A 12,108-nucleotide genomic window follows, 5' to 3' on the forward strand; every position below is an offset into this window, starting at 1 on the left:
GAACCCAATAGTTCTTAAAGATTTAAACAAAACTGATTACTCCCATCTGGACTCCCACACATAACTCAAAGTTTTATAAATAATAAAGAGAGGAGGTGGGTGTCTTGAGCTCTTTCAGAGAAAAAAAATTCCTAAGTATTTCTTATTATAAATTATTCAAATATCATGGTTATAATTCAATTCTGTTAGCACTGAAGGTAAGATCTGGAAATGTCAGGATTTCTCCTTTCACAGGAGAAAGAAGATGGTAAAGACGTGGGGAGCACCTGTTCTTAGCAGGTGGCCATCTGTCTATCCCACAGAAGACAGTTTAAGAAGAGCTGAGGGTTTCCCTTGAACCTAGAAGGACTGATTTACATTCCATGGTGTATACAAAGAAACAGTTTCTATGCTGGGATAAAAGGCTAGAGAGAATGACGGAAGGAAAGACATTCTACAGTGAACCCTATTGATAATGCAATGGTTTATTATTTTATACACTTGGACATATACGACTTTTGCTTCACTAAAGGCACTTTGTCTTAGTCCTTTTAAAAGCATCTCTGGAGTCTCAGATACCAAAAAAAAAAAAGTCATGTTATTTGATTTTTTTTTCATTTGGATTGTTGGATCCAACTTATTTGTAGCATTTTAAATTAGTCACAGTAGGATATTCCTTTACTTTGAGAAATCAAGAATTTACCAGAATAGAACAAAATATTGTGCTACTTCTAAAAGTAAAAGAACATTAGATCTTAGGAAGTTTCTGTTGTGTTTTTTTCCCAAATCTGATAACTATAACCTCCAGGAAAATCAGTTTTCGGCATGATCAAAAAAATGATAATTAGAATCTTCATAAACATCCCGGGTACTTAGAAGGTGGTTATATCAGTAAGAATTTTCTTCAATGTAACAAAATGTCTGAGCAACCAAGCTGGGAGGCAGATTTATGTGGTCCATGGTTTCAGAGGTCTCCCTCCTTCATGTGGGAAGGATTGACAGAGCAGAGCAGTTTATGTCATGGCTGCCAGGAAGCAGAGAGCAAGCCCTGCTCCTCCCAGATTTCCTGTAAACTTTGTAAAATTGAAATCCCGCCCCTAAAACAGCACCCACACCTGAGAAGCCAGTGCGCAATGTGCGATCCTGTGAGGAACATTTCACATTCAAACCATCCAGCCATTTTTCTTGAAGCTGTTTTGGCATTATGGAAAAGGACTGCTTCTTACCGTTCTCAGAGCATCCTTCGGCTATCCTGGGATCTCATCAGGTCATAGGAAAACAGTAGATGCGTCTCCAATGATGATGTCTGTGGAAGATAAAGGGGGGGGGGTGGGTTGTGAAATGTTCATGAGTTAAGATTTTCTAGGGGACCCAGAAAACTCCCTAAGAAAGGGTTAAATAATGTGTTTCTTCTACTGTGTACTGGAAGGGAAAAGAACACAGAAGAGCCAACTATTTCCCCCACGGAAAGCGAAAGCATTCCAGAATCTCTAAGTTGAAGATTGCCAAGGGGTTGCCAGGAAGCTACATTATTGCTGAGCCAAGGAAGTTTCCTGAGGAACAGAAAAAAAAAAAAAAAAAAAAAAAAAACTACCACGGAATTAATTGGCACCATTTCTGTGGGAACTCAAAGGAATTCCTGGACTCAGATTTTACGTCTTGAGAAAATATGAAGGGAAAGCGCTAAGGACTGGGGAATCACAGGTAAAAGTTTTCATCAAAATGCAGTTCTAGAGTCAATTTTCCCAATTTGGTTTCAAAATCAAAAAATGCCAGAGAATGATGCCACAGATAGAAAGTGCTTCCAGTCTACTCCATTTCCTCCCTGAGCCCTGGGAGCAGCCAAAGGCATGTTCATCGTAGCCACAAACCAGGGGACTAGGTTCTATTGGTGTGTTTGGAGCCTGCAGAGGTTCTGAAGTCAGAGTTTTGCTAACCACACTCACCGAGGACCGATTCATTTATGAGATTCTCACTAGAGGAGCGTTTCCGCGTCCCTTGGGTGTAAGCCAAACAACAAACATCCCAATTAAATAAGCTTGTAGGTATCAGGCAAATGGACTATGATGGAGAGGCTACTACTTCAAGGACATGGACACAAAATTAAATAATATTCTCAGATCGCAGGTTGTCTGTTTCCTAGACTTGTTTCTGTTGGACGTTTCTTTCCATGTCAAGACCAACTCCATTTTCTGTCTCCACTATTGCTTTACTGCAAGTAAGAAACACAGCAACCAATGAGCTGAGGCATTAACAAAGTGCCTCCCTGATCATGACAATCACCCATAATCTGTGTGCTTCACAGTTAATTAATGGACCACATGAAGGATGTTCTGTTGCTGTACGTCAGGATAAACCATAATTTACAGGGGCATGTTGGTAAGCGTATGCCCATCCTAACCAAATGTTTAGGGCAGACACCCCCACACACACACAGAGATTTTGATGAGGATGAGAACTTCCAATTTTTGGTTGCCTAAACCTTATTCATATCAGGTATATAAATATAAAATTACATATATATTTGCCACATACAACCTTCACATTGTAATTCTTTCCATGTAGATTTTTTTTTATGTTTGATATACATTTCTTTAAAGTCATAATAATTCAATCTGAAAGAGTCTTCATGCTAATGAGAATTATTTCAATGTATTTAATAAACAATCACTAAGACATTGCTTCGTGACTTTGTGCTTGCCTTCTATGGGCTTATAGCTTTGGAACCCCTGGCATGGTCTCAGCCAAACGACAGCCTCGTTGCAGGCTTGACTTTTGGTGGGGTTTGAATGCCCATGGAAAAGATTCAGTCAGGGCACATATTTTTATGTGTTCTCAGAGTACACCGTGCTGGGTAGTTTGATTAATGTTAAATAATAAAATTGTCTTTAAGCAGGAGACCCGGGGAAGCAGGGAAGGGATCACTCTGATGTGGGGAAAGAGACTTCTGAGCCCTGTGGCGTTTCCGTCAGGCTGTTCTTGCCAGCTCTAGATATATTAAATAGAAAAGCGGGGAAACTGTCAACGTGTGGTCATTTGTATTCCATAAAAAAATAATGGCTTCAGCGGCCTTTCCCAGTATAACTTATATTTTCATTTGTCATATTGCTCACGAAAGGGCATTTTTTCATTGTTAAAGTTACACCTGAAAATATTTTGTTCAGTTTCTGAGTTCTTGCCTAAAATGGACTGTGCTGGCAGAGTGTATTGCAACTTCTGTCAGAAATGAAGGCAAAACCTGAGAGATACAGAATCCCTAATAATAATAAAGACAGAAACTAAAAATTGCTTGGAAGAATCTAGGGCTAGTACCAAATTTTGGAAAATGATTGATTAAAAAAAAAAATCAATGTCAATAGTATACCCCTGAAGCCTGTATTTGTCTTGTTATCTAACAGCAAGGCCTACTAAGTCCTTTGTTTTCCAAGTTTTAGTAAAAAGTGTCCTAGTCAGTCACTCCCTACCAGGAATTCAGTGCAACACTTTCTGACCTGTTCTACAAGTCAAGAAGATTGAGTATAATAGGTTACTTGTTGCTTTTGTGGACATTATTCAAATCAAATGAAAAAATATTAAAAAGAAAAATTAAAGGGAACCAAACCATTCATCTGTCTTGAGGCTTTTACAGTAAAACTGACCAACAGCAGTTTCAAACATGCAGCTAGCAGGATGACAAAAGCTTTTTGATGAAAACGACATAAAGGTCATACTAAGTCTTCTAAAAGTAAACAGAAACAGAAAGTTTGGATGGAAGAAACACCTGCCCTTACAACCTACATGAACTGCTAACCTTAATGCCATAAAAGAGCCTATCAGCATTGCCAAGGTTTGCGGGTCCTACATTTAGAATAATGAGCCTGCCTTGAATGAGAAGGTAGTAAAGTTTCCAGATCATTTTTCTTTGGAGTTTGTCATGCTTAATAATAATTGATCAAGCCAGGTGCTTTATTATATTTTGTATGAGAAGGAAAAGCAGGTTTGTGGAAAATTAGTTTGTCCACAAGGTTTTTTGTTGTTGTTGTTGTTGTTTTGTTTTTTTGGGTTTTTTTTTGTCTCACTTTTAGGACTTGAAACTGGAGACTTTTTGTGAATCTTTTTGTTTTGTTTATGGGATTGCAAAGGACCAAATCGTATTTCTTTCTGCACTGAGGTCATCTTATTTACAATTTAAAAGTTAAGAATTTGAAATGAGATGGGGTCATTGAAATGAATATTGTTAAAAGGATTCAGTTCTTTATTAAATTGTATGTGTGGGGGTGAGGGGGTCACAGTATGTGTGTGGACTTTGTGGAGTCCTTTCTGTTCTACCTTACATGGGTCTCAAGGGTCAGATTCATGTGTCTAGACTTGGTGGTAGGTACTGTTACCTAACAAGCCATCTCAGCACCCCCAGATGCAGTGTTTTAATTCAGTGAAACCTTTATGTGGAGCAGGATTGCAATTGACACCTTCCTAGGAATGGTTTCCTGGATATACCTTCTGCGAACACGGAAGATGCAGCTGCAAGGGTTACTTGAGATAAAAACGGATTCTGGCTTGGGTCAAAGGATGGCAGAAGTGCGGTGATGACTAAATGGTATAGCTTTTAATAGCGATGCTCTCCTCCTGCTCTGGCGGGATGGCACGTAGATGCCGCAGGACCCTGCATCTCAGGAGCTGAATTTGTGTGGAAGCCTACACATAGTGAAGGGTAGGAAAAGCAAGATCTCGACAGCTCTTTGTGCTTCTTGCTGCTCAACCAGTTAGCCCGCTGACTGGCTTGCACTCTCCATTTCTCCAGGGATTCTGTGTTCGGTCATCCATCTAGGAAGATTTAGAGTGTAGGATTTGTTGACATCTTATTAGTTCTGGGGCAATAAACTTCTGAAAAGGGAAGGAAGTCCCTCCAGGAAACCAGAATGGCTGGTCATGGAGACGATTTAGATGCAAGGAAACCATACAGCAGACTCCTAGTTCCTAGTCCTGGACTCACTGGGAGAGACTCTCTCAAGTCTAAAATGGGCGTTAGCAGTCAGCCCACACAGTCTAGGCTTGAGCACCCTTCGGGTAATTAAAAGGACTGCCTAGAGCTTAAAATGTCTTTCTTCCAGGAAAAAAAATCATTTTCAATTCCATCAGTGACCCCACTGCTAGACAGGAGCACCACTCCCCCCATCTTCCAAATCTTTGATGCTATGTTTGAGTGATGGTCCAGTTTCTTCCATTTTTGAAGAATGCCCAGGGCTAGGTAACCAAATACTAGCTGAACACTTTTCTGTCCTTCTGTCCTTCTGTCCTTCTGCACTGGGCATATTCAGAAGTAACAGCCAGTTGAGAACGTGCTTCTCCTGAGACATTGCAATGAGTATGCTGGACTTGATGGCAATACATAAAAGAGAAGTTGCAATCTCACCTGAGTCCCGAGCCCAAATATGTTGCCACTTGGTGACAGGGATTGAGGTGATCTGCAAAGACCATAGCCTCCCCCAGAGACGTGTGGGTCTACTCATGTCCTTGGATACGACAGTGGGGAAATGAATTCCCCTGTATCCTGCCAATAGGCTCCCCACTCCGGACTCCATGTCTCACGCCAGCCTCCAGTGTTCCATTGGCACCCACACAGAACATGGGGGCCTCTGATCTGTGCTACACAAACAACACATGGTAACTTCCAGATCGTTTTCTTTTGGAGAAGAAAGCATTACATTACAATGAGAGTATGTGTTTACTTCCATCTTCCAGGAATAAGGTTTTAAATGACCCTAAGTCTTTTATGACATTTACATCTTTCGCTGAGACCTCTTTTCTCAAAATTAGAGATAGAAACCTTTTCTCAAAAAAAAATGTTTAATATTAATGACATTTATATGCGGCAGGCGCTAGATTAAGTCATTTTTCGACCTAATCTTCTTATAATTGACTGTATTGTTACTTTCAGAAATTTGTGAGAGACTGTAGGAGAAATGATACTTGTGTATAGTGTGTTATGACCAAGGTAGGGAAGCTAGCAGTTATTTCTCCATGGATCCTTAAAATAATTAGAGTAATTCTGGAACGATGTGTACATACATTGTGTACTGATCAGATCAGGAATTAATGTTTCTGTTTCATTATCATCGCTTTATGTGTAGAAGCTCCGGCCTCCTCTCCTTCAGTGGCTCATAAAGTGCACAGCGGGTTATTGCATGCTATACTCACCCCGTCGCTGTTCTGTAGAACACTAGGATGTGTTCCTTCTCTCTAGCTGTGTGCCCCTTCCTCAACCCCCACGTGTCCCTCCTCTCCTCTACTTCCCAGCAGGTAGCTCTGTGAATTAGATCTTCCGCCTGATCTCTGCAGCAGTCTCCGACGGGAGGAAACCTGCAGGTCTTTTTCATGCTGCGTCTTCGTTTATTTAACATGGTGTCTGCCGTTCCATTTGTACTTTGGGGTCTGTTTTCATATTAATTTTAGTGTTTTCCTCCAAACATATGAAAGATGTCCTTGTATTTTGATGACTCTATTGAACTTGAAGATTTTTCTGATTTTGTATGAAAATTTTATAGCATTCTTTCTTCCAATCCATGGACAAGCGTGGACTTCTCACCCTATAGTGTTTTATCTATAGTTTATATTAGACATTTCGCAATTCCATTTGCATGGGTCTTTTAGCTCTTTATTTATCCCTTCGTATCTCCCCACACACTTTGTAGCTATTGTCATGTAATTTGTCTCCTAAAGTCCAAGAGCTTATAGTCTAGAGTCACTTATGTTCTTACTGGGTCCCTTGGGCCTATGAGGCAACAGTCCCCATTGCTAGTGTGATAGGGGATCTGTGAGGTACCGAATATTGGAATACGCACAGGTCTTTGACCCCTAGAGGTCAGTATAATTCAGGCAGTCGCTGCCTTCACAGGATGACATCATGCCACAGAAGGGTGGACCCTGGAGATCAGTGATGAGATAGGAGTTCTTCCTCCAATGAAAAACCACTGTGCAGGCTCTGGGTTACTTCCCTAAATGATCTTCCTGCTGATGGACAGGGAAACTTTCCAGGAGCTGAGTTGGCAGCGTCTGTGCTAATGAGCTTCTTCCCTGCTTTCCTCTGAAAAGGGTTTCCCTTCCCCACGGGGCAGGCGGGGTTACAGGTGCTGGCTCCTCCTGCTCTCATTCCATTTTGCTGTCTCAGCTTCCATTTTCTGCTGGGATGAATTTCATGGCTCTCTGGCAGTCGCTTACCTCAAGTGCAGCTGCCATCTTTTGCAATTGCTCCCTTTGGGAAGAGGAGGCAGACCCCGTGCTCCTCTAGGTACTGTCGAATGCCCATCCACATGATCTCATTTTACTTCTCATAAAAAATGGGGGAGGTGGTACTTCCTACAAATAGTACATCATTTTTACTTGGCCCTAATGTTTTAAGTGATAAAATGATTCTTTTCCCCTTTATGTTAGAGTCTATGTACCACCATCCTTAAAAGGAAATATATTAAAAGATGTTTCTGCTGTCTAAATGTAGTGCCACAAGCCTGAGATCTTAGTACTTTGGAGGCAGAGGCAGGAGGATCTCAAGTATGTGTGATGTTCTTAAGTTATATAGTAACAACTTCTCTCAAAAATAATGAAACAAAAATTTTATGCTAGCCCATTCTTCAACTCTGAATATATGGTTAAGAGCAAGAAAATTCAACGAGTTCTTATGTAGCATGACTTTGTTCCAGTGTTTCAAACGTTAATTTCTTACTAAAACACCCTTGTCTTGTATCATAGACAAAGCTCGGATGGAAGGTCCAACCTTCTCAAGTACAAAGGGTTATCTGACCACTGGGCAGGAAGAACTGATCCTTGGGCAGGAGGAACTGATACTCCTGCAGGAGAAAGTCAAGAATGGGAAAATGTCTGTGGATGAAGCTCTAGAGAAATTTAAACGTTGGCAGATGGGAAAGAGTGGTCTGGAAATCATGCAACAGGTAATACGATCTTCTAGAATATTCCTTCCCCTATATATCCCATCTATTCTTTAAGTGTTTAGTCTTCAGAAGACACAGAGACAACCATGCTTTTGTTTTTAACTAGACACTAAAAAGATGTTTGAAGCAATCAACTAAATGTTTGAAGATAATAGCCAAAGTTTCACTAATAAGTTCATTTATGTGAACTCACTATTGGAACTCGTACATCAAAACTGCTTATAGTTCCTGCCCTGGGTACAAAGAACATTTTGTTTAATCTTCTTGCTGAAATGAAGATGAAGCAGTCTCACAGTAACAGCTGCTCAGCATGCTAAAACATAGCATAGACCAGGCTTAAAGGGACAAAAAGTAGCTGGCGACACATCAAGCATTTAGTCCTAAGTGTGATTCATTTTAACTTCTTTTTCCTTATAAACTATGCCACCTTGGCTGTTCTCAGTAAGAAGTATCTGCTCCATGGTCTACTTATCTCATAGGTTCATACTCCCAAAATATTTAAGGGTTCTATTCTTTCTGCGGCAGGAAGCCTACTTGCCTCAGAACCCAGTTTTGATGCAGCTGCTTGATTAAACACATTTAATAAGCCAAGTTCGGACAAAACACAGGGAGCTAATATTAACTGAATATTCTACCTCTACCAAGAGATCATTTTTTTATTTTAAAAGACAATGTAGTTTTTAACAATAAAAAAATGAGTCACTAGGATGAAGTTTCAAACAATGTGACACATGGGCCAAAGCAGCGTAGGCGAGAGGACTTTCCAAACACATCTGAGATCAGAGCTTGTCAGAAACCACCCACCTACAGGGGCAGATTCGGTTGCCAGTTGGTGGCTGAGATGGTCCAGGTTTCACAATACTAATCAAAGGCAATTGTTTTTTTTCCTAAACAAATGCTAAAGAAAATGGAGGGTGGAGTTCCACACGTGTGCTGTGCCCATGAGCAGAATGATAACGCTGTGTCTCCATCCTTACCATTGCCATCACCTTCACAGTCATTCTATTCCTAAAATGGAGCAACATGTGTTTAGTTTCAAGCCCATGCAACTCATTCTGCTCCCAGGAACTACATACACTTTATCCTTCTCAATCCCTTAAAAGATAAAGATTTCAATGCAGTTTCGTGTGCTCCAGCTTTTTAGAAATGCCTTACCTAGTCATTTCTTGAAACACTTAGTTGCTTGTTTTGTTTGTGAGTTTATATTCATGAGGAAGGATTTAAGACATCCACACATGTGTGCACCACTCTCCAATATTTTATATGCTTTTCAATATTTCTCTCCTGGCTACAAACATATTCATTTGTATCCTGGAAATGAATTTGCCAGCAGTTGTTGGGACATGGTATGCCTGGTGGAGGATTGTTCTGAGGAAAATGACTCATTTTCATGTATGTAGCCAGAGTTTGAAGAGCAGGGAAGAATCACATCACATAGACTCCCCAGCCCTAAAGATGAGGTGGTGCCAAAACTAACGGCCTTGCCTCTCACCTTCCCTCCTTGGCATGCCCAAGGCACCTGGCTCCACTCAGAGGGGAACATCTGCAAAGCCATGGAAATAACCCCCAGGAAAGAGGCCTTCCTGAAGGGGGAAAAGCGCTCGTAGGTTGTATTGTCAAGAAATTTATGAAGTTCTAATGTGCTTTTATTTTTTGCAGAATATTTGGAAGAACAATATTCTGAGAAAAGGACTCTAGTTTCATAGTATTTTCCCCTGGGTCCTTAATTTTTTTTTTTATAAATAGAGTACCAGGAAAAAAATATAGCACAGCACAATGGAGCCTGAAAATGGGCTCAGGAGGCATCCAGCCCCAGCATCCTGGTACAACTCTTCACTCAATGGAGGCACACAGCACGAGGCTAAGCGCTGCTTCCAAGCCTGTCTTGTAGCTGTGGTTAGATGAATCGCTTAGCCTCCCCGCTCCTCAGTTTCCATTTCTGTGGAACAGGATGCTACCACTTTACATCTCTTTCATGAAGAATAAGATTCTGGATAAAGTACTAAAGATATTTTAGACTTCTTAAGTATCAACTTATTACTAAGTAGTGGTTTGGGCACTGGTTATAGTGATAAATGCTTTTATTTTGACCCTTTAATATCTGTGCTATCTGTGCTCTGCACTTTTATTAAGGAAAAGCTACGCCAACTACGAGACAACATTATAGGGAAACGGCCCGAAGATGAAAATGCCTGTGGTGAGTGACAGTTGCCTGCTACTCAAAAACTGAGAGTGTGATAAGGTAGAAAATGTAGGGACGGCAAATCCAGACAGATTTCAGTTCAAATCCACACACCTTCTCCCTTCCCACTCTCTGGCTGGAGACTCAGTCTCCCCGGTTGCTTCTCTGCCAAGCGGGCTTATTCACACAACCATCCAAGAGGGCCTCTACTGACTGATATTGACCAACCAATGCTCAACTACTTCCATTTGATGTCTATTCAACTTATGAATAAGATTACCTTGTTCCAGTGTATTTTCATTGTTCATTTTGTGGGCAATATACAATCATTGTCCATTATACATCCAAAGAGGTAGGCCATTCCTAGTGCATTCAAGCTCACAACTGTCCACATGTGAATTGTTTTACATTCTCTGTCTCCAGGTGGCCTTTCCTCACAACGGTTCCTGGCAGGGCAGCTTTCCCTTGCTGAGAGTTAGGAGTTGTCCTGAAAAAATGACTAGGGTTAAAGGCCAATGCCATTAAGATGGCAGATCGTCTCTAAAGATGAATGATATATTCCAAAATTGAAAGTAAATTGTATTATTGCTATATGGCCATTAAACCCCCATCTCCCCACTGTAAGTACATATTCCATACCTTTGGGTTGTACATCCTGTGGAGATTCACTGTGGGAAGTTTATTCTCCTTCTATTATTGTGTTGCTATCTGTTTCCCACAGAGAATTCTTTAAGCTTTTCTATAAATGTGTTCTGAACTATAAATATGCTTTTTAACATAACTAATATCATGAGCAAGGGACTGATTTACACATAACTGAGATCTACAAACTTGGATTATTATGTGGAAAAATACCATTTTAACAACTAATAAAATTATAAATTCTAAAAATAATTTTATTAAAAATATGTAAACTATTATCTATCATATCTAAAGAGCACATATTAAATCCTAATGCTTCTTACAATGGTAGATGTCATTCATAATCTATAAATTAAAAAATAGGATTTGAGAAACTGGAAACAAACACATAAGAATCTACGACACATCTAGTTTTGAGTTCAAAAATCAGCACCAGTATTCTAATAACAAATCAGTTATCTCTTCAGTCCCAGTGGAACGAACAGTAGTGGCCATGCACTCCAATTATAAGATACTAATAGTCATCAAAGACGAGCAAGTGACTTTGCCAAGTGGATAGTAAGGTGGTGAAGACCGTACTGTCCGCGGTAAGCAGACTCATGCAGTGAATCTAACCATTGCTCACCTATCTGCCAAAGGAGCATTTCTTGACTGTGAGGGCGAGGCAACTCAGTCCCGGGGCAAGAACATGGAGAGCCTGGCCGAGGCAACTGAAGCCACTGCGGTGTGCTAGAACTGGACGAGAGTGGGTTCAGAATCACACAGGAGGAACTTAGTCTGTGCCTGAGAGATGAACTGAGTGAGTGTGTACAAGAAGCATAAGCTCGTAACTTCAAGGGCACTGGAAGCAGAAAGCAGAGGCCAGAGAGGGGTTGAGTGAGCTAGGCCAAGGCCTACAGGGGAAATCTTTGTTCCTGACTTGCCAGAGTGGAATCATTCTAACACTTCTTGAAACCTGCAATGCCGGCTGTACTAAGACCCTAACTCAGAGTAACCTCTACTCATGATATACCTGGCAAGATCTCAAACCGAACTATAACATCCCTGGGAGAAACATAGCTGGTACCTCAGGCCTTCTGAAACACTTTGGAGTTGGTGAATACTGAAAAACAACAATCAAACCTAGAGAAGCTCATGTCAGAATTTGAACTGCCTACTAAAACAAAATCCTACACAGAACCCCCAGTATGCAAGAGATGTGATGCTCAACATTCCAGCCAAAAAGTGATTAAAATTGCATAAAAATAAACAGGAATCCCTAGTGAATGGAAAAAAGTAGCTATCAATGGTAAGAAGCTAGCAATCCCTGTTAACTTTGTAGAAGAGGCCATTAAAGCATCTCCTATAAGCATACTGAATTCATGCAAAAGACAGCTCTAG

The 12,108-nt window shown here is 40.6% G+C and overlaps 1 protein-coding gene and 1 long non-coding RNA gene across 4 annotated transcripts in view; one reads left to right on the plus strand and one right to left on the minus strand.

Annotated features, from left to right (window-relative positions):
• Positions 1-12,108, plus strand: part of Bank1 (B cell scaffold protein with ankyrin repeats 1) — a 230,998-nt gene that overhangs the window by 209,224 nt on the left and 9,666 nt on the right. For 2 of the 3 annotated variants that reach the window (XM_085677665.2, XM_048456824.3), the window contains exons 12-13: positions 7,705-7,904; positions 10,038-10,101. In XM_085677665.2, coding sequence (XP_085533791.2) covers positions 7,705-7,904; positions 10,038-10,101 — 264 coding nt within the window. The remainder of the gene's footprint in view (positions 1-7,704; positions 7,905-10,037; positions 10,102-12,108) is intronic. The other variant, XM_085677666.2, reaches the window with a different exon arrangement.
• LOC125414690 (uncharacterized) overlaps positions 1-12,108 on the minus strand; it is a 137,006-nt gene that overhangs the window by 24,728 nt on the left and 100,170 nt on the right. The window contains exon 2 of the long non-coding RNA XR_014997551.2: positions 1,206-1,285. This is a non-coding gene — a long non-coding RNA (uncharacterized LOC125414690). The remainder of the gene's footprint in view (positions 1-1,205; positions 1,286-12,108) is intronic.

This window comes from Myodes glareolus, chromosome 17 (assembly GCF_982192425.1).
Source record: "Myodes glareolus chromosome 17, mMyoGla1.1, whole genome shotgun sequence".
In the NCBI taxonomy this organism is placed as follows: domain Eukaryota; kingdom Metazoa; phylum Chordata; class Mammalia; order Rodentia; family Cricetidae; genus Myodes; species Myodes glareolus.